This window comes from Perca fluviatilis, chromosome 24 (assembly GCF_010015445.1).
Source record: "Perca fluviatilis chromosome 24, GENO_Pfluv_1.0, whole genome shotgun sequence".
NCBI lineage: Eukaryota > Metazoa > Chordata > Actinopteri > Perciformes > Percidae > Perca > Perca fluviatilis.
This window is the reverse complement of record NC_053135.1, coordinates 9,151,902-9,177,733: the sequence shown is the minus strand read 5'-3', so window position 1 is coordinate 9,177,733 and position 25,832 is coordinate 9,151,902. Positions and strand designations below refer to the sequence as shown.

Here is a 25,832-nt window from a genome sequence, read left to right as displayed (position 1 = left end):
AGCGACAGCTTCGCCTGCCTGATCAGTGAAGCAGAAAGACGGAGAGGAGAAGGAGGGAGATGGAGAAAGAGAGAGAGAGAGAGAGAGAGAGAGAGAGAGAGAGAAAAGACAGAGAGGTAATTGATGGCGTAGGTGATGACAACATCGCAGTCAACCTCTGGGATTGTGGGTAATGAGGCTCTCATGAGAAAGCCGGGCGCCGTTGCCAGCTCGGTGATGTCACAGTGGCAAGACGAACAAGCACAATCAAAGATTCATTTGACAGGAAGCAAGGAAGAGCTAGAGTGCTGCTTCTTTCGCCTGTGACAAAGCGAGCGGGGACAACTCCTAACTGACCTCGTTCGTCGTCGCCTCGGCGAGGAAGATGTCTGTTTTTTGACAACCTCACGTCTTCTCGTCACATTTACCAGCTGCTTTTCCCGCCGCAGCTTTTTCACTTTTTTTTTTTTTTTGCCACACAAGCACACGGGCCATCTGGGTAATTATGAGGTACGACGACGAAGTTCTGTCTGAGACTGTACTCCACCTTGCCTTGCTCTCATTTCAATTAAAACACCTGGCGAGTCAAAGGATGCAAATGTCCACGATAATTGCATGAACCTCGCGAGAAATTGCCATTGCAAAATCTCCCGATTATTCTGTCCATTAAACATCTTACCTCAGATCCTAAATTGATCCTTTTGGCAACTTGGAGGCCTTCGTTTGGAACGCTGTGGTGAATTAAACTGTGTCATTCTGTCACCTGGGGCTTTGTGCTGAGGAGCACTAAGCAGGGATAAGTAAGAGACGAGCTTCAAGAACCAGAACAGCACACCTTCTTTTACCTACCGCCCTGCACCGACTGGCTTCTGCTTGTGGTTTGTTCTTCTCTAAGCTGCTGGAAACATGTGCCGAGCAGTGAACTTTTGGTCCCACAGTGCCACCTATTGACGAAAAACAAAATCAAGACTTTAGAGTAAGACATGCAATGGGTCATTTTAGCCCAGCATTGTCTTTTCCAAGCCTTAAATAGCCAAATCAGACTGGTTTATATTTGATGTGCTTGCACCGCAAAGTTAAGTATGCACTATTTCCTGTCTAGATCTAAGAAAGTGGATTAAACTACAAAACAATACATTCAATGTCACTGCTTAATGTCCCAACTTGCTGTAAAATGGCAGAATTAAGTTATTCAGCCCATTTCACCAAGAAAACTGGCTGATTTGTCTGCGACGCAAAATGTTCAAATGTTGGTGAGGTCACCGGAGGGGGGACTTTAAAGGGGGAAAAGGGAGTGAAGTCGAACAAAGCAAAGCAGAACAAAACTATTAAATCTTTCATCATTTCCCGCTCTCCTATAACCTCGTTGCGCTGGTGGAACTGAGGTCTAGACATTGTGGAAAGGCAATAGCCATCCATCATGTCCGATTATGCCGTTTAGATGTAATTGCAAACCCTTAAGGATTGCTCCACCATCCTCATCCCTGCACACATAGACACACATATGCACATGCACACACACATGTATGAGCACACAAACACACACCTGCAGGGGAAAGGCAGGGTAGAATATCACCGTTGCTTCTCAGAGAGAGAGAGAGAGAGAGAGAGCGCAGGCAGCCACCTCCATACACATTTCACAGACAATCAAATTAGAGCTGGCATTCAATACATCACTGACAAATTGTTTATTAAACAAAAGGCTTGAATTGCAGAATAACTGAGAAAGATTCAAGCGACGAGAGAGAAGCGGGGGCTGCAAGTTTTTTATGTGTGTCACTGTGTGTGCCCATGTAAGGAAGACATGTTACACTGATTCGCACACACACACACACACACACACACACACACACACACACACACACACACACACACACACACACACACACACACACACACACACACACCAATTCCATTTCCATTTCTACAAGAGCAGAGTCAACGCTACCATTTAAAAATGGGGGATATAAACACTGGAATAAAAAAAATGTCAATGAGGTCATGGCACTAGCACTGTTAACACTGTTTGATTCCCAGTGGGGCCACCCACGTTCACATGGCACTTTGGTTAAAAGCGTCCACCATATGGTATGTTAATGTGCTCAGATCATTTGTTTCCTGTCAACTCTTATGTTTAACAATGAGGAACCTGCAGGTCATACAGAGGCATAATTCATATATCTTATTATGTAGCAGGCATTTTGAAGTTTTAAGTGGGCAACGCCACTCAGAAGAGGTGGATGTGTGCTGAGATGCATATGGTCATCATGCAACATTTATCATTTCATAGATTCCCCTCTGGAAAAGCATTACAGTGAAATGGATCTCAGGCTATAATGAAGTATAGTCAGCTTAACAGCAGTTGCAATAAATTCCAAAGGCTCCGGAGCTCCACCTAAAGTACAGTCGTTGTGATTTATTGGTGAAACGGTGATGGTTTGGTGCCAGGAGTGGCTTTGTAAGTTTCAATGGACATGTTGTTATGTTTTGACCTTTACTCTCCATTTAAATTCATTCTAACTTTTGTGAATTTGGAATGACTTAAGCTCCTATATCGTTCCAGACCCAACTTTAAAACCTTGGGCATGGGTGATGGCTGAAAGTTAAATTACCTGGGCGCCACTGGCCAGGTGGGTGTGGGAATTGAGGAAATAGGAAATTGTCTCACAGCCTGAGACTTCTGCTTTAAGGTAAATACACTTCCCTCTTGAAGAAAAACAGATGTATGAAGTTAGACAAACAAAATCAACAAAAGGTCAAACTAACTTACTAACTTAATCTGATGCTTTAAACCACATTTCGTGGCCTTCCTCTGTAGATAGAGTCGCTCAGTTGTCGTGTTTAGTTGCTAATAAGTGACGTATAACAGAATTCTGGTCATGTGTTGACAAGTGGCTGTGTATGGATTATATTAGATTAGATTACAGATTTATGCAGCTTTAAGTAGACATTATTGCACAAAAGAGGTTAATCTTCCGGCCCAAAAAGTATGATGTTCAAAATATCCATATGGCTGAGATTTAAACTCTTTGGATACATATACTGAGGGTTTACAGACCGCACAAGACAACAAATGAAAAAGGTTAGCAGCGAACAAACAGCTAAATATCATCAGATTAGCTCTTCCATAGCACACAAATCAAACAAAAAGGAAAAACTGAAAAGTTGCTCCCTTGGGAGAAACTTTGGAACCCATGATGTAGGGTGGGGCGGGAGGCTAAAGGTCAGCTCCTGACTCTCCTGCCGCTGCATTGTACCTCGACATGGGACGATGACACCTGTCAATCAACCCGCGCTGAAGACCTTTATGACGGGAACAAAGGCCGTTCGCAGGCTATTGAGCCAGACATGAGAAATGTCATGGATGTTGTGATAAAAAAACGAGGTCAGCCGCATATGGAGTACGAGTAGAGAGAGAGAGAGAGATAGAGAGAGAGAGAGAGAGAGAGAGATAGAGTAGATTTGGCTGATGTCAAAAACTCTCCACTGGAGTGTGTTTGTGTCATTGTGGCCTCGCTGGTCACTGTGGCTTTTGCGCTAAATGACACATCAGCTGTTATTGCAGTGCTGGGAGATCATTATCCCATTGGAGTGTGTGGGAGCAATGTTCAGATGTGTGTGCGTGTGTGGCTTTGTGTGTGGTCGGTAGGTGCTCTGGTGTGATGCATGTCTTTAATAACAGTCCATTAGCTCTCTGCGTGTGCGGCTCCTTTGTATGTGGGCTGGTATCTAGGCTGTGTGTGTTTGTGCATGCTCCCATATGTGTCCCTGTGAGTGTGCGGAAACAGAACGTGTGTCCTTGTGCGGGGAAGTGTTGGAAATGGCCGCTGATGGGCCGTGAATCAGAGCCCAGCGTGCTGTTATTTCATGTTGCTCCCAACGGGACGAACCGAGCACCAGCCGGGCTGCTGTCTGTTATCCCTCACCCCCAGGTTCACTGACCCCAAGCATATTTTTCTTCTTTCCCTCCTTTGTTTTTACTTTCTCTTCCCTCCCCCCATCCCCCCTCCCCCCTTCACTCTGCGACTTCTTTCTTCCTTCTCACTCTCACACTTGTTCTCCTTCCTCTCTCACATATTTCATCTTCGACTTCGCCCTCCTGACAGATCCACATATTTGCTCCCTTTTCAAGAAATTGCCAACATACCAAGATAGTTTGAAACAGTGGCACCAGAAGCGATGCCAGCTTCCAAAAACACATGCCAGGATATGTTGGAAGGAGAAAATTTCACTCCCTGTCCCACGCAACATCTATTCACCACCGCCACCGAAAGCTGAAAAATAAAACGCATAGAAATGCGCTGATCTTGAACGCTGCTCGCCCACCACTGCAGCAGGCTATAACTAATCCATCTCCCACTACATGTTTTTAATGAGCCTCCATAACCGTTATCCGTATGGTGCAGTGCAGCACGGGCCAAATCGAGCTGTTTCCATGACTTTGTGCTGTCAGCAAAACCTGACGAGGGACATGTGTGTGTACGTTTGTGTGTGCTACTGTCACTGAGCATCTGCGTCGTCGGTGTGCCATCCCGGTTGACGATTTTCCATCTGGTGGATGTGTGTGTGTGTACGAGGATGTGTGTTTATTGTCTAAACAGAAGGGCCTATTTACCTGCATCATCCTGTCTCAAACTGCACCAGGATTATTGGAAACAGAAGCTGATGGGAGTGGTCGCAGTGTGTGTATGTCAGTGTGTGGAGGTAGAAGCTGCCAGGCCCCTTTCAGAAACCCCCGCGGGGGCCACATTAGGGCCCTCCAGGGGCCAAATTAGAGGCAGCTAACCAAGTTAGAGATCGGCAGCAGAGGGGGCCTGACTGGCAGGGATGGACTGATTTCACTCCAGCCTCCTGAACTAACCACACACACGCACGCACACACACACACACACACACACACACACACACACACACACACACACACAGATCCACCTCCTCTCTTTGTTTTGCCGCTGATCAGCAAAAGATAAAAGCCAGTTCCTGACAATAGCAGCTCTCTGTTGGGGAGTCTGCAGGGAGATCCTGACTTAGAGTGGAGCTATAATGTATTCCTGCAGGTCAGCCCAGATTAGTGTGTCTGTATCAAGAGGAAGTGATTTAATATAAATTAGCCTTTTGAACAGGAGTTTCTTTAAATGAAATCTTATTATGTTTTTTATCCATATGTTTTTACTGGAAATAGTTCCACAAATATGGCCGCGGATGACGAGAAATGTTCATTTTAGAGTCTGTTTATATGACTGTCACAAAGATTGATAACAATAAAAGAATCCAAACTGAATCTAAAAGGAGAAGGTCACCACGTTTTACATTGAGTTTGGTGGGAAAGTTCCACACTCATACTTTCTTTTGTTATTTTATTAAACATTTTTAAGGAATAAGGCTGGTAATATGTCTAATCTATTATCTATCTATCTATCTATCTATCACACTATTGATGTTTTTTCTGGGATTTGTTGACAACAAAAAAATACACTTTACACCAAATACAACTTCTAGTGGAGATCAAAATGTTTAATTTTTTTTTATATCAATATAATATTGAAAAGACTGTAAAATGATGCACATCGCAACTAGAATATTTACATTTTCACCCAATTTTAAAACATATTGTAACTTTAGTGCCAGAACAAGCACATTTTGAAAATATATGGTATGGCTTTTTTCGAAATTCAAAGAAACTTAAGTGGAATTTTGTGGGGAGAAATTAAGAGTTTAAAGGTTAAACAGACCCTAAAACGTGTCTCACCATAACAGTGTGATTGACATGCCTGCTTGGCACAGGTTCAAGACCCGCCCCCTGCTTCCTCTCACATGTCACTCCCATCCACACACACACACACACACACACACACACACGGCATTTGGTGGTGGTGACATTTGTAAAGTCTCACAGAGGATGATCATAAATCTCCGTTTTATGAGCAGACTGTTGACCGCATAGCCTTGACATTCAAGACCACTCGGCATGAAAAAAAAAATGGGGTTCCAACTCCCTGAAAGCGTTGATTGATTTGTCTCATGGGGGCAGTGAAAGCCACTCAATGTTAGGGTCAGACTTGTTTCTGTTTATAAAAGTCTTTGTTCATTACCATCGTGACAAGTGGAGATTTAGCAGGCGGTGTTTGCCCTGAAAACATTTAAAGAATGCTCAGTATGTTTTGCTGTTTCCACACTGTACACATGATTATTTAAATCAAATAGTTTTTATCTTTGACATAAAGACAGAGTTGAAGCAAACCGAACAGGCTGTCGATTCAACCTTTGCAGCACACAGCCAAGCAGCTGTCCTCTAATCTTCTGTTCTATTTGGTGAAAAGGAAGAGAGGAAAGGAATGGTTCAGAGATTGAATCCTCCAGGCTGGAATCCAATCAAGTCATTAGGAGTAGGTGGAGCTCGAGCCAAGCTCACACAACTTCTGCTACGTTTACATGTGGCCGGCTATTTTCATAAACGGACATTTCAACCTCTCCGTTTTCAGAAAAGTGTTCGTTTACATGTACCCGTGTATATATATATGCCGTCAATGCTGTCAAGAGCATGCCAGACCTGTAGGTGGCAGTGTAACGAGAAGCTCAAGCCAACGTTAGCCAATCAGAATCCCGACAATAGCAACAACAGCAACCAATCACGTCCTCTTTCTCTCTCTCGGCGGCCTAAACCTCCGTTTGTCTCAGTTTACATGCAAACGTGCAAACAAGGTTTTCCAAAATCTCCACTTTGGCCGGAGTTTTTAGAAATAATCGTTTTCTGTGATAAAAACGGGTTTTCGTGTAAATGAGAGGCCAAACCGCAGGAAAATATCTGCGTCTTCCCTTCGTGTAAACAGGGCCTTAGTTTTGATCGAAAGAAAAAAGCAGCAGAGGTTCCCTGAAAAAAAGCACCCAAAACTCAGGTTTTTGGGTGATAAGTTGTAATGGGGTTCAGAGAGGCGGCTTTGTTTGGGTTTGTGCTTCTCCTTTCAGGTGGAAATCTTTGTGCTGCCACACAAAACTGGTCAAACTTCAGCACCAATGAGACTCTGAACCCACAAGAACAAGTGATAACAAGCTTACAGCTGCCGAGATCACCGCGGACAACAGATCATCAGTCAAACCGGAATGAGCACGACAATCTGGTCCATTCTCCTCTCGCCTACCAGCTTAGAAACCCAGCTGTTAGGAAACAAAAACCGGCCCGGCCTCTTTTGGAGCACATTTTTCAAAACCTGCAGACATCCGAGGCCGTAGAGCTGACCTCTGAGCAGCTGGAGCCAGAGGTAAATGTCCAAAAGTTGTTAAAATTGGTCCAAGGCCCAGATCTGAACCCACCTGTCAAGCCGGAATCAAAGGTATGACTTTTACGCAACCTTTCTGATCTTCTGCACCATTAAAATTCAGTGTAATTAAACTTGAATGATTTTCCAGGTGCTGACGCTGGTGTTTGACCAGCGGGTGCCTGTGCCAGCCAACAGCGTGGCAGCGCACTGTGAAGAAGGAGGGGTCACCATTGAGGTCAAACAGTACCTTCTTAGGTACTGTAATGGCTGCCGGTTACTTGTTTGAATTGATCCATTGTGGGTTTTTTGTCCACAGTGGCACCGACACAAGTCCATTTAACATGCTTTCTGCTCTAATGTCTAAGAAAGAAAGGATTCAGGTTAGAGGCCCGAGTTGGAAAATGGAATGGAACGGTGAAGATGGGACACTCAGTGCTGATTACTGCAAATGGCACAGACTATGGTATCGGCGATCAATATTACGTTTCCTTTTATTTCTTCACTCCGAGAAGGAGCATTCTGGATGCCTGATCAGTGCGCAAATGCTGACTTTCAGTGATGCATTATTTGTCCTGTGGCTGAACCTGCACTTGCTGTGAGTGTTATTGACTAGACCAGGAAGAGAAATGGCCTCAAGGTAATGGTCCTGATTTAAGTTGCACCTTTTTTTTCCTCTTTTGTTCCTAGGAAACGGTCAGTTGATCCGCCCAAGTGATCTGACCTTAGGGGGCTGCGCTGCACAAGCCGCCACTCCCCACGTTGTGCAGTTCCAGACGGAGCTACAGGGCTGCGGCAGCACAATGACGGTGTGTGGCTCTCCGCCTCCTTCAGTGTCCATCCACTCGTCTGTTTTGAAGTCCCTGTAACGTTGTTTTTTCCCCTCAGATGACAGAAGAAGCCATCATCTACTACTTTTCTCTGACGTACTCCCCAACACCCAATGGCAATACCTTTATTTTAAAGACCAACCCTGTTGAGGTGGTAATTGAATGCCCGCTATCTAAGTTAAAGTTTCATCATCTAGTATTTCCCCACCTTAGTCTGCCAAGTCCAATTCTAGCCCTGCTGTAGCTCAGATTCTAGTAGTAGTATCTGCAGGTCTAAATAAAAAAAAGGATGTATGAGGTATTAAAAACTACACTTACATTACATTTTTCTTCTTGCAGAAAAGTCATAACAATCAAATCTAGGCCTTATTATCTCTATTGCTTTCCCTCCAGTAAATTGCATTCTATGTTAAAAAGATCTGGGTTTGAATTTACCTGGGTGCGCCCTGCAGAAACCATGTTGTTGTTGTTGTTAAATGTACCTACCTGTGTTCTGGTCTCCACTCTCTCTCTGAGGCACACTTTCTTCATCCTTGATTGAGCCTCTCTCTAGTGAAATGCCCGTCCTTGCTGTGATTGTCCTCACAGGAGGCACGATGTGAGCAGCGGCGCTGTGAGGCCTACCTGGAAGCTGTTTGCCTTCAACATGTTAGCGGAACAGCAGCTGCGCTTCTCCCTGCGTCTCATGACAGGTGGGGGGAACACGCAACAAGAAGAAACAACAAACTTGGAGCTGGATGTTCTGCAAGTTTAAAACTTGTGATTTGCACCAGGCGGCTTGGCTAATTTCCCCAGCGACGGGTGTAATTGCAATCACTCAAGGCCTCGCAGACATTGCTGCGACTGTTAAAAGATGCTAAACAGAAACTTGATAAACAGGAGTGGATCTTTTGATGCATGGTGATGAGCTGAAATTACATGCCTTGTAGGCTGCGGCTGACCCAACTGGGTCACTCGCACAATAAAGTGATCAATAAACAGCTGATTATGCTTTCTAATTAATTCCAACACTGCAGCTAACGACCGCACCACATTTTTTTTAAAGTTGGCCTAGCATCTCCTGTGATTTTTATTTATTTTAAAAGTAGCATGGCCTGTAAGAAGTTATGAAAGTTTAAAACTCGTTTTTGCAGGCACAGACACTCGTCTGTTTCTTCCAGGTGTATGATGCTACATCTGTAATTCATTTATAGCTTCTTTAAAGTACTTTTCTCTTATTGTTACAGTACCTATATCCTATTGACTGCTGCTGCACTGACCCACTCTCCCCCACGGGCATCATTTAACTTTCAACTAATCAGATGATGGCCCCAGCATTACTTTTCCACTTGTCTTTTTCTCCTTCTGTATTTGATTAGAGGACTGGCAGTCGCAGAGGCCTTCCAGAGTTTACTTCCCGAGTGACGTGATGCACATTGAAGCGGCGCTCCTCCGGGGTCACCACGTTCCACTGAGGGTCTATGTCCACAGCTGCGTGGCCACAGAGTTCCCCGACCCCAACTCTCAACCCAGATACCCCTTCATCAACAACCATGGGTGAGAAGCAGCAGATTGGATGTGCAGTATTTATCTGAAAAGAGTCAGCCAGTCATAATAATCAAGATTTAGGTTTAGTTGCATACCATGCTGTACCTAATTGAGAGCATTTATCGTCGGTCTGTGTTTATGAATATGAATCCTGTGCCTGTATTTTGCCAAATAAGGTGTTTCAGTGATGCTAAGCTGACAGGAGCCAAGTCTTACTTCATGCAGAGGAGCCAGGAGGATAAACTTCATCTCCAGCTGGAAGCCTTCAAGTTCCCCCATAATCACGGGAATTCAGTACGAGATGTGTTTATACAATTCAGAAGTGGTATCATGTAGTCAGGCGTTTGACTTTTTTTAGGCCATTTTTCTTCCCTACATTTTCCAAGCATCACTGTGTCTTGATGTGACCAGCCAAAGTGTTACTTTAACATTCCTTTCAACTGTTCTGTTAGTCTCTTACGTGCTAAGTTGGCACATAATGTACACATTAGTGAGTGTTGTTTGAAGGCCATAATACCCTGCGCTGTGATCTATGCTTAGTTCAAATACTTTCCAACTAAGGAAATGAAAGCCCTCTCAGGTAACGTCAAACCCAGTGACTTTAAATTTTAGGCTGAAGAAGCCAGAATGGAGCTCCGCCACAAATTCGAGCAGAGCCATTAACCACTCCGGAAACCTTTTTTTGTGCATCTGTACAATCGGAGCTTTGGAAGAGTTTTATCTTTAAATTAACTTTGATCGGTTTGCCAAATAGGAAATTCTACTGCCAATGCAACAGACTTTAAAATCTGATTTGAGGGTTTGGTGCAAACAAAAAAAACTCTTCAGACCCGAAAAGAAAGAGAAAAGGAATGCTATACACTTTAGTAGCAGTTATACTTATTTCTACGCTGGGGAACGTTTAATTAGTGGAAATGCCAATATTTTGATATTCATCCACATTCAATACTGTACATTCTGAATCTTGATGTCTTTTTAAATGTCCTCGTAGCTCTACATCACATGTCACCTGAAGGCAGCAAAAGTCTCCGTTCCCATCGACTCGCAACACAAAGCGTGTTCATTCTTGACTGAAGCAAACAGGTTAGTTCCCACAAGAGAATTCAGTGACGCTTAACACGTGGATGGGTGACTGTTTGCTTAATATCTTTTTATTTGACACATTTTCTGTTACTGTCTGTTCAAATGTTGTTGTTTTTCCCTCTGCATTGCCGTGACTCTAATGCTATAACAAGATTTATTTCAGCCTCTGAATATTCTTGGCTCTGGGCAGATGGGTAGCATCAGGTGGAGACAATAAGGTGTGTGACTGCTGTGAGACCAGCTGCAAGAGACGGAAAAGAAGCCTTGGGGAAGATGCTGGTACAGTTTACAAAAGCAACGCTACATTACACAAGGGGAAGGATCCTACAAACATTTCATACTGACCCAGGGGAGAAATTTTGACACCGTGTGCAGTCATATTGTTCAGTACAATTACCACAAAAAGGTGTTTTTATGTCCATCTGAATGGTTCTGAACTAGCAAGCCTCACCCAATCCTTTGGAAATGAACCCAAATGTAGTAACAAGGAGTGAAATATAATCAGCCACAGACTAACAGAGATGCAGAGGTTGCACCCATATTTAGACAAGCTAACTTGCCTTCATTTGGCACACATGCTGTTTATGCATCTTTAGAGGATTGATTTTGAGCTGATCCCTTTTTAATTGTCGAGCCAATCAGTCGTACCGTAAACGGATGAATCAGCTGGCTAAATGCGCTAAGTGGATTTTTTTTTTCTTCTTCTTCTTTTTCCCTCCATCCTCCCAATGTTGGACTTATTGGGCTTTCTCCAGATCTGCAGTGGGAGGGGACGGCGGCTCTGGGCCCCATCCTGCTGGAGGGGCTGACTCCACTGTCCGAGCTCCAAACGCATGAAGTGATTCGAGAAGAAGAAGGTACCAGTGGTTTTCGCACATGTAAAACAATAAATAAACACCACTGAAAAATGCATTTAATGCCACTTTTTCCATGCTCACCTTTCTGCTCCTAATTACCAATGCTAAATGCTGTGACTAATAGAGCCGATAATGTTTGTCTTTTCTCTCCATCCTCCCTCCCCAGTCTCCTATTCATCAATGGCCCTGCTGTGTGGAGTGGGTGCAGCGCTGGCTTTGGTGCTGCTAGTTTTCATGGCTGCTATCATTTGCAGCAGACGACACAAACCCACTGGACACTTTGTTTGTACCTGATTTAAGACAATAACTATTAAATAAATAATATTTGTAACCATGCCTCATTTGTCCTTTTTTATTCCTTGCCTAAAAGGAAAAAAGGACCATAAGTTTGTTTTTCCCCAAGCTAATGACATAAGAATGAAATGAACCATCATGAAGTCCACTAACAACAAATTGTTCTGCTTTTGCGAATTGGTGTTAAACTGACGGTATTTCTCTGCAGGTGATAGCTTCATTTGGTTGCATCTGTACAGTATGTTGCTCCCTATATTCCAGGTTAAGTGTTAGAGGCTTGCCAGAGTTAAAAGGGGTTAAGCAGTAGTGTCCAGCCTTGCAGCAAATGACCCGGCCATAAAATGTATATACCGTGTGCACAATGAGGCACTGTATAATATAACAGCACGGTGCAATTAATGAATACTTCTGTATGTGGTTAAGGTTTTCATAACGTGTAGGGGTGTGCCTGGATTTATTTATTTTTTTACAGTAAATGGGGTAGCAATGTGGGGGTGGCCAGTGAGGGACCTTTATGAACACATTAGTGCGACTATACTCTACAAACAAGATAAGAAAGACAAGTGTACAGTACAAGCTACGAAATGACCCAAAGTGCCGGCCTTGATGCTTAAAGCTCCAGTGTGTAGTTTCTGTCGCCCCCCATGAGGAATTCTGAGTAATGACAACAAAACTGTCAGAAGAGTTTCTGCGCGGGAAAGTCAGCGGACTTCTAAACACAGCCATACTGAGAAATCCAGAGAGAGTTGTGTGGAGCTGGTGGTCTTCATTAGCTTTGCAGCAACTCATTTGGCAATGGCTTGAATGTAACGGACGTTCATTATTATCAAAAAGTTACGCACTAAAGCTTTAATTCATGCATGGATGATTTGTATGGTTTATTTTTAGGGAGCATGCAGCGAGCCCCACTATTGCCCTGATCTCGGAGAGCTAATTTAATAAGACCATTACTACCGAGCTGCCATGTAATTCACTTTAGCTGCATGATATTTTTCCATCTTTATAGTAATCCGCAAAGAAAAACCCTCAAAAAAGTAAAGAAAAATGAAAAGCAGTGCGCCATTGGCTCCGAGTTGCGCGGTAAAACATAAAATACCATGCCGGTAGGCTAACAATAGTCATATTTTAGCTTTGAGCCATTTTCCCTTTAATTCACCCCCTCCAGCTTTCTGCCAGTGGTGGAGTATTCATGAAATGGGGCTCATCATGAACTGTTGCTCACAAGCCCGGGAAGACGAATAGACATAATTAAAAAGCCCATAAAGGCGAGAGCGGGGGCTTTTATTACAGTAATATGTGAAGGCCTTAGTTTAATGGGGTGTTTGTTCCCGTGTGCAGGGCTGACGGCTGCGCTAGTTTACTGCTGGGGCGATGCTGACCCCCCTCCCATCTCCAACACACCAGAGGCTAATAAAAAGCCATACCTAACGATGCACCAGCAGGAAGCATGACAGCGAAAAGCATGCACACTCAGAGGCACAGTGATAGACGCACACCCACAAGCCTCTCCCTAAAACCGGTCATTGAGGATGTGGGGACAGGATTGCATTGTGGGTTTTTTTAGATAGAGGAGAAAGCACAGAGAACAACAAAGAGATAAGAACGAGAAACGATTGGCTATTAGGTCCTGTCCAAATGTAGTATCAGTTGGCAGGATTTTCTCGACAGCTTTGCACGATAGTTTAAAGCTGCATGAATTGATTATTTTGGCCACCTGGGGGCAGCAGAACAAGCCATAAAGACAACCTTGATATATTAATAGGTAAATGGTGGACATGGACACATCTCATCCGATGACCCAGAAGCCCTAGCTTCACTGTTTAATGTGCACCAGGAACATTTGCACAATCGAACTTTGGTAAATGTAGCACATCTACAATGTTAGATTTCAAAGGGGTGATGTGCTTTCCTCCATTACATCCTGACTTTGGGATGCGGGCTGCCTAGACAATTTTTCTTTGTACATACAAAATTTGCCTGCGGCTTTAAGAGGATTCAACAGAGTGTCTAAGGTGTTAATGTCTTGTCACGGCCGCAGAGGATCATCATCATCATCATCATCACTATCATCATCATCATCATCATCATCATCAACATACCAGGAATAGTCACCCACCCACAGATGTATAACGGTTATGGACCCAAGCTGACTAGCAAAATGGCAGAGAGTCCCGAATCAGCCATTTTACCCCAACAGGATGTGTGACCCGTAGGGCACAAGCACAGAGCACACACATACACACACGCACGCACATGCACACACACGCACACACACACACACACACACACACACACACAGGCCATCAAAAGTAATGGTGTGTGTCCAGTGGCAGGCAGGGAGAGTCCTCTCATGTCTGGCAGCCATAATGATATTATTGCTGTAGATGGAGCGTGCTGGGGAATATTGTTCCACACCATTGGTATGCTCCAGATGTCCACTCGTACCACACACTGGCGGTGATGAAAGAAGTCGGTGTTAACACCAGACTTGTTGGTTGATGATTTTGACAAGATGCCACAACATGTTGATTCCTCCTCAAGATATTTATATATATATATATAGTTTATTTCCCCCCCCAACAAAGACAGACACAGGTGACCATTATAAAAGATGTTATCACTCTGAGCCTTAAAAATTCAAAGCAGACAACTCTGTCAGTTACTATTATACTCTCGGACTTAAATTATTCCCTCATTCTTTGAATTTAAATAAATGTCAAAGGCTGTTTAATTTAAACCATGAGTGCTCATTGTGTTATTATACGCCTCTTATTCAGATTCACAATATTACATCTGGGTCTGGTCGAGAGAATGCACGTGCACCCAAACATGCATGCGACCTCTGTCCAGGCCCCATAATTAACCCTCTTAATTAAGAGAGAAAAAAAGTTGCTAACAAAGGAAATGGATTTAATTAGCTTGGTCTTAGCCCAGGCGCATGTGCACGCCGTAAAACACACACACACGTGCACCCCACACACACACACAAAACAATTAAGCCTCTTTTATCCTGGCTAATGGCTTCAATGACTCAGAGCCTTTCTCATTAAGACTATGAATGATATGCTGATTACATGCATCCACCGCTCTCCTTTATCGGGGCACAAAGGGACGAGTGTGTGTCCCTGAGGTTTCAGGGGTGGGGCAGTCTGTCTGCACCACCTTATCTGCTAAAATAGACGTTTGAATTGTTTGGCTGGAGAAGCTAAAAGAGGCCTCGCTTTGCCGGGTCGTTATTTTCCGCAGTTTATCTTATCAAGGAGGGTACGTGTGTCTTTCACAGGGAGGAAATGCCTATGATGTTGTACTGCTGAGGGCTTTATGGGGGCGAGATAATGGACTGAGGAGTGGCGGGGGACTGTAGGGCCGTAGATCTGTCTGCTTGTCTGATTGTGTGCCACCAATCCCTGCTGGCTTTCAATCAAATAAGTTCCTGCCTGGCTGTGGAACTGTCCTCCATCTATCCGGCTTGCTTCATCGTGTTCAAGCACACATTTGCACATATATTGCTTATATTTAAATACCTAAATTAACAAGCAGCCCTGCAACTTTGACTCTTTCTCTTTTTCACCCTATACGTTGACGTGTGGGTTTTGGACTGAGATAGTAAAGAGAGATAGACAGGCGTCTGTCACACAGCCAGGAAGACAATAGGTCTGTGCTTTGACCTTCAGTCTCTTCCTGTTGTAACATACACTGGGGTCCCTCCCAGAGGAGGAGAGAGGAAAGCGGGTGGCTTGACCTGTGGAGCCGCACCTTCATCCCCCCCCCTATGCTGCATCCCTAAACATCCCTGATGGGGGCTGCCATGCTCCCTCTGATCTCCACTGTTTTCCAGTTGATGCTATTGTGAGATTTGTTTTTCATCCAAGTTCCAAAGGGCCTCATGTGGCCACCTATGGAGCAGACTGACAGACCTTTGTTCAGTTCCCAGATAGTTGAGGTTTACCGAATCACAACAGATTGTAGATAACTTTAAAGAAATGGATGCATGCTGGGAATCGTTGTATTGCTCTAAGTGTCACCAATCCATGTAGGTAGGCTGGCCAATAAGTCAATATTATAATTTAGAAACTTTATTCAGTTATCAAGCATGTTGTGATGATTTGAACACACTATTATTGTATTACAAAATTGTGTTGTGCAAATGAATCAAAAAGTACATGTTGTTGTGTTTCTAAACAATGGAACACAAGAAAGTGTATCAAACACTGGTCCACTTACTAGCTTTTTCTTGAGCTTTCAACTGCATCTCAGAGTTTTCATCAGCAGATGTAGTTTGCTTCACTGAGAGACAGTATGTGGACCTTGAGTTAAGATTATTTTTACTTGTAATTTAGGTTATTTTACAAGGGGTTCTTGATGATATATCTGCAATATTGTGACATCCAAAAAAAAAATATTAAAGGGACACTTCAGTGATTTAGTATTGCCCTTTCATAAAGGATTGGTCAAAACCAATGTGGCAAAGGCAGAGACATGCCCTTTGTCTGGATCCTTCTCCATCTCACATTTCCCATGATGCAACCAAAAGCATGAACATCAAAGTTCAGTCTTAAAAAATAATAGTCTGACAACATATATTAGCTGCGGGTCCTGCTAGCTTTTTACAAACTTCTTCAAACTCCATCTGCTGATGAAGACCATGAGATGTAGTTGAGAGCTTTAACAACCAATAGCATCCTTTAGTTAGATCTTCTCTGGCTGATAAATACCCATGTCTTTCAAACTCCAAAGCTCATTTAGAGCCACATATGCAACCCGTTCTCATTCCGAACTCGTAAAATAAGTACGTTTGGTCAGTGTCCTTCAGCGTCTGATGCGACGAAAAAGGTGTAAAACATCGGACTTTCACTCAGGAGACTTGGGTTCGCGCCCCGCGTGTGGCGTTTTGTTTCCCGGCTTTTGAGGCGTCCTTTCCCCGTTGTTTGCTTTTGTTTCGCCGGTCTATGGCGTTTTGTTTCCCCGTCTCCGGCATGTGTTTCCCGGCTTTTGAGGCGTCCTTTCCCCGTTGTTTTTCTCCGAAAAAGGGACGGCAATAGTGGCGACCAAGCACGTTTACATGAGACGCTAAAGGAGACTTTTAACGTCAAATAAGAACGAGAAAGGCTCCTGACCGAACGTCCTTATATTACGAGTTGGGTGTGAGAATGTGTTGACATATGACATTATACAACTGTTTTCACAGGACGAGTGACCTTTATGTGTAGAATTGGCGGAGGTAATATTGTGATAATGATTCAAGCCATATTGTCCAGTCCTTCGTGTAGGTGTAAAAATAAACCATGCAAAGTAATAAAACAGGGTGTAGCCTATTTCTAAATTACATGTAGCCATGATAGAATGAGCTCCTTGGTGTGGGGCAAATATCTTAGAATCAAGAAAAAGCCTGTAATCCATTGATTTGTTTCAATAAGCAGGGTTACAGACTTTGGCCTTAGTGCATATGATTCAACAACACTGCAGCCTGCCTGCAGATCTTGAGATGTCAATGTTCTACCTCTGGACGACCTTTCAGAGCTAAATATTGCAAAACAGAAAGAGCTCAGGAAGGATTACTTTTCTTAAAGTTGCAGTTCCCTTTTCCCTCCCAAGTTATGTTGTTCCAAAACGGCATTCTTCTTAACCGTATGTAGATGTGACACATGAGCCAAATGCAACAGCTCCCAAAATGAAAATAAAGTATTTCTTGGAGGCCTGTGTTCCCATGGCTGCTCATCAGCTGTGCCAACAGCACCGTTACAGAACCTCTCCGGCCCAAACGCCCACCGTACGTGATAAATAAATCACCATGCTGGGAAGCATCTGCACCAGGGAAGTTAACACGGATGTGACTTACTGCAGAACAGATGTCTTCTCTGACAGAAATAACACAAGATCCATCCAATAGTGAACCAAACACCTTCCTTTTAACCACCAGGAGGATAACCACAACAAAAGGCCGCCCCCTTCCGTTTATTCCCGCTTTAGATGTGGGTGTTTTTTTTTCGGTACACAATGGAAGAAAATATTCGGGCCTTTGTGTTTGATGTGGACTTTTTTTTTTTCCCCTTCGGGTGTTTTTCATGTGCTTTAATGGGAATGTGCTGAACAATGTTTGATCCCAGCTCTCAGGTGCTGAGAGGAACAAGGCCACAGACAAAGGGATAAGAAAGATGAAGAAACTCACACCTCTTCATTTATGGATTCTAATATACGCATTTTCATCCTATAGACCACGACCTTTAATACTGATTGGCACCCTGAAAAGAGAAGAACACACAGCACACAAACACACTCCTTTATCATTCAAAGTGTGCCAGAGCTATCAACCTGTATAAATAAATCCCCCTCTTATCTCACAATGCAAAACTGGATAAGCGCTCCCACTGGGTCTGGATGGAGGAAGCTGTCAGCACCTCTATTTTGGTTTGACTTTGCCTCATACAGAGACAGAATCCTGTTTTTCTATCCAATCCATCCTCCTGGTTTTTCAATCCCCGGAGAGTCATTTCCCTCCATGTGCGTGAGACGTATGCATCCCGCCACACCATCCATACATGATCCCTCTTTCCTGCTTATCTCCGGCGCTAGGCCTGTATCTTTCAGCAGTCGATAAATCCGCTACGCTGCAGAAATTTCCAGGTTAGGAGGAAAGAAAACAGGATTTACCAAGTTGTCACCCTTTAAACCTGTTTGCGAGATATATTTGCCATTACTCGTCTCTGCACCATTGCCATCCTATATCACACCCATGCGTCTGTTTTGACACCTGTAGCTACTGTGAACTGTGAAGACATTAGTTTTATCCTGGGCCCAAGTTCAAGAACCTAGATCTTATTATCAGTGATTTATAGTTTGTTTTATTTATATTGTAAAATAATTCTGGATACATGACTTAGAAATTTATACAGTACATTATGCCAAATTGTCATACATCTCTGTTGGATAATGACTGCTATTCCACTGACATGATTTCTAGTCTACGCAGGGCAAGACCAATTTGTCAAGAATAATCACTGTTAGCCTTTGATGGTGTGCACCTCAGAAAAGGCTCTATTCTACAAATTTTTCCATTTATCAAAAGAACAAAAGAAACGAAAAATGCTCTCAGAAGGGAGTGCGCAGTGCTGTATGTTGTTCAGCCTTCTGGCAGAGCAACATTGCCACCTGCAGCCAACAGACGTCAATAAAGGGACATTCACATGGCTCATCAGGCATGCTCAATCAAACACAGATAGTCTTTTGAAGGATATGAGGAGATTTTTTTAAAACCTTGGTCAGAGAGGATTTTGGTAGTGTTCATGTTCCATTTATTCACAAAAGTTAAAAGACAAGTACAATCATAAGACATAATGCAGATATGTTAAAATGGAACACCCTGGTAAGCTATTTGAAGCGTGTGTATTAGGGGCCCAGACACTGGCAAATAATACCCATTATAAATACTATCATATTGTTTGGATGAAAAATGAAACATGTATTAGACAATATCATTTACAACCTACTGCTAAGCGTGTATGCTTTTTTAAGTAACCACCCTTACGTCTCAATTCTACACACTCACATCCGGGAGCTCAAAAGGAGATTTATTCATACTAAATAGTAGATGCAAACAGTATAGAATTATCTATGCTTTAACTTTGTTTCTTTAGGAAGATTGTCTACATCTTTTTTTTGTGTGTGCAAAAGTCACACAAAACATGCTTTCCCAGCATCTTTTATCCTACAAGCATGATACAAAGTAGGCCTCGTGCAAGTCATGTATGTGTAGCATAATAAGGAAGCATGTTTGAAAGAAATAATTATTTTTTTCCTTTCATTTTCTCCACTACCTATATCAGATTTAGTTCATAGATATAACTATAGAACTATTGCATCTATTATTGTGCAACTAGTCCAGTGAATGAGTTGTTTGTTTCACTACGACTGTGCCAGATGGAAGCCATTTCATTTGCTATGCTGCCCTCCTGTGGCAGTTCAGAGTGGGGCACATCGCGATATGGATGGTTTGTGAATGGGGTGAGGGCTCCTGTTGTTTAATATTTGTGCTTTTGACAGCTATGCTTTTATGTCTTCCTTATTATTACAACTTTATTTCATAGACAGAGCCTTTAGGGCCCCAGACACCCAGGGGCCCCTGAAAGCCCAGGCTTATTAAAATAGTGGTCAGACGCTTGAAAGCTAAGGTTGAGATGGTAGGACAGCCTCTTAAAGGGGCACCCCACCAATTTTACACATGGAGTTTAGTTTACTTGTCACGAAGAGAACCACTCAGCCTGGTTAAACATTTGTACAATATCGTCTGTGGCTAGAGGGAGATTTCCAAACTTAAAAAAAAAAGAATGATGTCATCAGTCTAATGAAAGATGCTACTTAGTTGCATTATGGGAATTGTATGATCCAGTGTTTTGCGAGTTTGACCCGTGCTAGAGACTAAAAGGAAAGATATATCAGTGATTGCTGCTCCAGTTTTGACCATTGTTTGTTTGTTTTAAAGATAATTGTTTGGGGCTTTTCCACCTTTCATTTTTGACAGGACAGCTAGGTGAGAGAGAGGGGGAAGACATGCAAATTCATCACAGGTGAGATTCAAACCCTGGACCTCTGCAACCAGGCATAAACCTCTCAGTACATGTACACCTGCACTACCCACTGAGCCAACCCAGCCACGACCATTCTTTGTTTCATCTGTCTCTTCTGGGTTTTCCAACTTTATAGAAGTGCAATACTAAATAAGCTCTATATGGACTGTAGTGTGTATTTATTTTTGGAATGTAAAGCTTATCATTCCTGAGACCAAGATGAGGTTGTTGAGGTATTATCAAGTCTAGAGTCTGATGATGATGATGATTTATTTCTGTACCTGCCATAGCCACTAGATGGGGCAGTCTATTCATTATTGGAGTTCAAGAACTTCTATGGATTTGGACCACTGATATACGTAGAACCTTTAACACAAAAAACAACAGGCAGAAAAATGAAGCCTTTTTTTCATATTTGCCTATTAGTCTATATCTGAATTGATACATTTATATGCTTTTATTGCCAGAAAGAACCAACTTAGCCTTTACATCCCAGTAAAATATCTGGATAGGAATAATCTGGATAGCAAAATAAATAGCAATAATATTACTATTTCACAGCACATTGTATATTCTGCATGAACAAGGAACATATGAACAATGAACAATATGCTTTTTATTATCTGGATTATAATGAGATCTGTGCCTATAGCTTATAGGTCAAGGCATATGTGTGTGTGTGTGTGTGTGTGTGTGTGTGTGTGTGTGTGTGTGTGTGTGTGTGTGTGTGTGTGTGTGTGTGTGTGTGTGTGTGTGTGTGTGTGTGTGTGTGTGTGTGTGTGCAGGGGTGTGTTAGCAATGTATTTGATTGATCCAGCCCCTGGCACACCACTCGTGCACAAACATACACACACACTCGCTGATCCTCCGCCCACTCTCATCCACAAATACATTTCTACTGCAAATCACACAGCAAATAAATCACCATGGTTACAGTAATGTAATAATTGCTGTACTTGAAGGAGGCTCTGACTGATGGTGCTTGCAAGGCCACTTAGAAATCGATAATTGCAGAGAAAATATGCCGTGCGCCATTCAGTTAGCAGCAGAATAGATGTTTGGATCCCTCTGTTTGATCCACTGAGCAGGATGGAGTGTGGAAAAAAGAGCGAGAAGATGTGAATGTCAGGAAGTAAGCGTGTGTGTGTGTGTGTGTGTGTGTGTGTGTGTGTGTGTGTGTGTGTGTGTGTGTGTGTGTGTGTGTGTGTGTGTGTGTGAGCGTGTGTGTCTCTTGCTCTTCTCAGCACATAATCACTGGATTGTTATTTATGAGGGTTCCATGTCACTGTTATCTGCATCATGTTATCATTATTTTAGAAGCTGCTTTCCAAGCCAGACTTCACTGAAAAGTGGCATAATTTTAGGTCACTGATCATTTTAAAAATCCTTGCTTGACGAGCTTGTTTCAAAATGTAGGAAGATAAGACTAATGACCCTATCATTTAAACTGAAATGATAGGGATCTTGCAACATCTGCATTATTCCCTCATGTTGTAGCTCCATCCTGTAGAAAGGCCCTGAGTTAACATTTTACTTCAGGCCCTTTATTATTTTACTATGGAATGTGCTTACAATGTGCATTTTTCAAAATAATTTGGGATTACTCAGGTTACCAAAAACTAATTAACATACAAAGAGAGTGGGAAAATCAGAGGGGCCCACAGCCCGTTTTCACCCTTGGGCCCTTCAGGCCTGATTTCAGTGCAACTTTCAATGAAAATTGTTCAAGTTTCATCTTTTTTAATCAGTTAAATAAGTTAAATAACAATATGAAAATGGAACGGAAAAGATGACTTATACAGACCGATACACAACAGAGGTACAAATATATAAAAAAAATGAGTTGCTTTATACTTTCAGATTGCCTTGGAATTGTTGTGTATGTTAATGGCTTGTGTGTATATATATATATATGTGTGTGTGTGTGTGTGTGTGTGTGTGTGTGTGTGTGTGTGTGTGTGTGTGTGTGTGTGTGTGTGTGTGTGTGTGTGTGTGTGTGTGTGTGTGTGTTTGAAAGCCTAGTTGCAGACCAACCCTAACGCACCATTAGCCTCAAAAGATATGGATTGAAATTTAAAAATACTACATTTTTCAATTTAGTCACAGTCTAACGCTATGTTCATGAAAAATCGTATCAAGTAGGCCCATACAGAAGCACGTCCACGGTTTGTTACACAGTTGAGGAGGTCAGCATGTCTTTGCTAGGGGGGGGGGGTTGCCCGCTCTTCTATGAGGCATTGGAAGTGTCCTTGTAACCTGCTGTGGCAGCCAGCAGCCTTGCAGCAGAAGCATCAATATTTCAAGCTGATGGGTCGCCTTGAGACGGGTTATTATTGTCTCTCACACTGAGGGAAACACACCAACACATATACGCCAACATGTTTTCTTACTGTTAAATCTGACATCTTTGACACCGAAAGACAGAAACAGAATAACGCGTCATACCAGGGAATATCCAAACATTCATTTTTCATTCACAATAATCCCAACATCATAATCGCTTGTCAAGGTGCAAAATGAATTACAACTTCCAACTTCCCTCACTCTGTGTTTATGACTCTGTGTGTGTGTGTGTGTGTGTGTGTGTGTGTGTGAACATAATTAGCTGACTTCCCTCTGATCCTTAATGCATTATTGAATATTTCAAAGGAGTCTCAATCTTCTGGGCTAAGTGAGTGCCAAGCCTGGATCACAGGGCGGGTTTGGCCGCGATGAAGGGCGGCTCAGCCATTAAGGAGTCTGGGCCGAGCTGCTGGCCTTGTGTGAACCTGGAGCTCATGAATAATATAAATACCTCTACTGTATTTGGAAGCACTTTGGACCGTAGAGGGGGAGGGGGCTGACGAGATTGATTTTTGGTCGTGCAATTTCAGGGAACAATTCAATTTTAGTGGCAAATAATGGGTTGTAGTACATAGACGGTTTATTACAATCATTCCTGATGGAGAACAACAGTCAGCGTCTCGTTTCGTTGCAGCTGAACTCCACTACAACGTTGACAAGACAATAGCTGTGTTGTCATGGTAATATGCAATTTCTCTTGACATTTCCAAGATTTTCATCTCTCACAATTACAGCCCATCTGTTTTCTTGTCTGAAATACCACTATTCATTATTGGCGTCACTCTGCTGTGGGGCAAGATCTGGAAATCATGAACTATTTTAAAACATAAGGCAGTTGTTTTAAAAATAAAGGCAAATCCTAATTCCGTTAGGCTGAATAATAATTAAGTGGTCTAATTTAATATTAATAATATATCATTTCTCTCATTATTGCTGTGAGTTTAATAGTACATTTAGACTATTTCTAACTTAGCTATTGGTTAACAAAAGTCTGCTTTTACAGAATGGAACACATATTTATGAGACACTGAGTAATGTGTTTTCTAAAATGTACACACTGTATATTGGTACAGCTCACGCAAATGGAGCATCTATCATCGGTATATTTTATGGATCTACGTGCCAGGGATGGTGTTTTTAATATTAGCCAGTGTTTGTTCAATCAATTCAGAAAACCAGTGGTGGAAAGTAACTAAGTAGACTATTTTCATTCCACGTAAAGCTGTACTAATCAATATTTCTATATTGACAATGGATCTAATGTGAAATAATGAGTTACGTTAAATCTTTGTCTTGCCTTTACCATGAGGTTTCCAGGCAACCAACCAACAGGGCCTCAAAAAAATCAATGCACTCAACCAAGAAATAGTCTAACACATAACCCCCAATTAAACTACAAAGTGTACTATTTACATTTTGTTTTTTTGTATGGATTAACGAACAACATATACCATGTTAATTGGTGAGCTTTAAGGGTCAGCTTTGGGTACATTTTGGGCAGACCTAAACTAGCTGTTTCCCTCTGTTTGCACTCTTTATGCTAAGCTAAGCTAACAGGCCGTGTTTGCCAAAATGTAACTATTCCTTTAACTCACTTCATAGCTTGAAATACACAGATTGACTGAACATTCTTTAATCAGAACACCAGATCAATTATCAAACAATTACAGCACAGTAGGCTAAGTTAGTAGTTCCAATGTTTCTGTTTCTTTTTAATTGACTCGCATATGATTCAGGACTCACACAATATCTTCCTTTATATGCTGACGTGGATCCTGGAGGAGCCGATGAAGCAATATGAACAAATGGCTGCAGCAGGAGATTTATGGTGATGCATAACTAGTCTTTTCTCAGTGGACAAATGAGTCTGCCTCAAAATGGATCCTCTCAGCGTTTTGAATAAGCTCTCCCTGTGCAGAGTACACGCATTTGGGCATCAGTTTGTTTAATAACAGCGGGGCCATCTTCAACCCATCATTACTTAGGCCTTGTGATTAGTAAAATGTTTATCAAAGTCATAGTGGGAGTAAAATGCCCATGTGATCTCCCTACAATCAATCAAATTGACTTAACCGCAATGAAAGTGCGCAGACACACACACACACACACACACACACACACGCACACAGTGTCTACTGAGCTTTGTGTCAGCCATAAGCTCTTTCCATTAAACCTGCGCTGCATTAAGCATTTGGGTTAAAAGCTTTCATAATCAGGTGTGTTCTCATTTAGTGTACAGAGATTTCAAGATCAATACTGTCCTTGACGTGAAAGCTTTGCCTGTGTGTGGGTCTGTGTGTGAGTGTGTCTATGCAAAAGGACCTCAGAGTCAGAGCTTTGGGCTGATTGTGTGTGAGTGTTTGTGTGTGCGTGTGTGCATGTGTGTGTGTGTGTGTGTGTGTGTGTGTGTGTGTGTGTGTGTGTGTCTGTGTGCACAACTGTCTGAGTGTGTGTTTACTGTCTTCTGTATGTGGGTGCAAGCTGTTTTCTACTGTGATCTCTTCATTCTGTGTTTGAGAGGAACTAACAGTGGGATTTCGGTAGATACTGCGGTTGTTTTTCTGCCTGACGCCCCCTCATTTGATCCTGAGGTCCACTCTACAGACTGCAACTGCAACAAATGTAGAGTCAAAACCCATTAATGAGCACAACACACACACACACACACACGCATCTGCTTTTGTTCCTTTGAAATACATGTTGCGCTTCGATGTGCATGTGAATGTCTCGTATCCATCTTAAACAGTGATATATGTGGTATTCAGTCTAAAAATGGCATTTTCTTCTGCTTGTATTTGTTTCGAATGCAAATCAACTTCTTTTAAGAGTTGTTATGAATCCAGTGATATTGACTTTGCAAAAAACTTTGTCCTTCAAGTTTATGCCACCTGTTTCTGGATAAACCTAAAACCCAAAATAAATATTTAATAAGTACTTCCACCTAAATGGCGTTGTCTTGTGTAAAACAGGGAGGAAAAAAATAACCCTCCGCCTACCTCAATGTATCAACCCCAAACTTCATTTCAAGCAAGTCAAATAAAGAAAAAGTCTTGTTAAAATTGATATTTTTGTGCTGCATGTATTTGTGCGTGTTTTTTT

The 25,832-nt window shown here is 42.5% G+C and overlaps 1 protein-coding gene across 1 annotated transcript; it reads left to right on the top strand.

Annotated features, from left to right (window-relative positions):
• Nucleotides 1-6,775: 6,775 nt before the first annotated feature.
• On the top strand, nucleotides 6,776-11,868 carry LOC120554585 (zona pellucida sperm-binding protein 3-like). The gene is made up of 11 exons (XM_039793569.1): nucleotides 6,776-7,310; nucleotides 7,387-7,485; nucleotides 7,919-8,044; nucleotides 8,124-8,242; nucleotides 8,654-8,757; nucleotides 9,424-9,601; nucleotides 9,769-9,886; nucleotides 10,584-10,675; nucleotides 10,866-10,954; nucleotides 11,413-11,532; nucleotides 11,699-11,868. The coding sequence occupies exons 1-11, from the start codon at nucleotides 6,897-6,899 to the stop codon at nucleotides 11,824-11,826; spliced, it is 1,587 nt and encodes a 528-aa protein (XP_039649503.1). The 5' UTR covers nucleotides 6,776-6,896; the 3' UTR covers nucleotides 11,827-11,868.
• The last annotated feature ends 13,964 nt before the right edge of the window (nucleotides 11,869-25,832 follow it).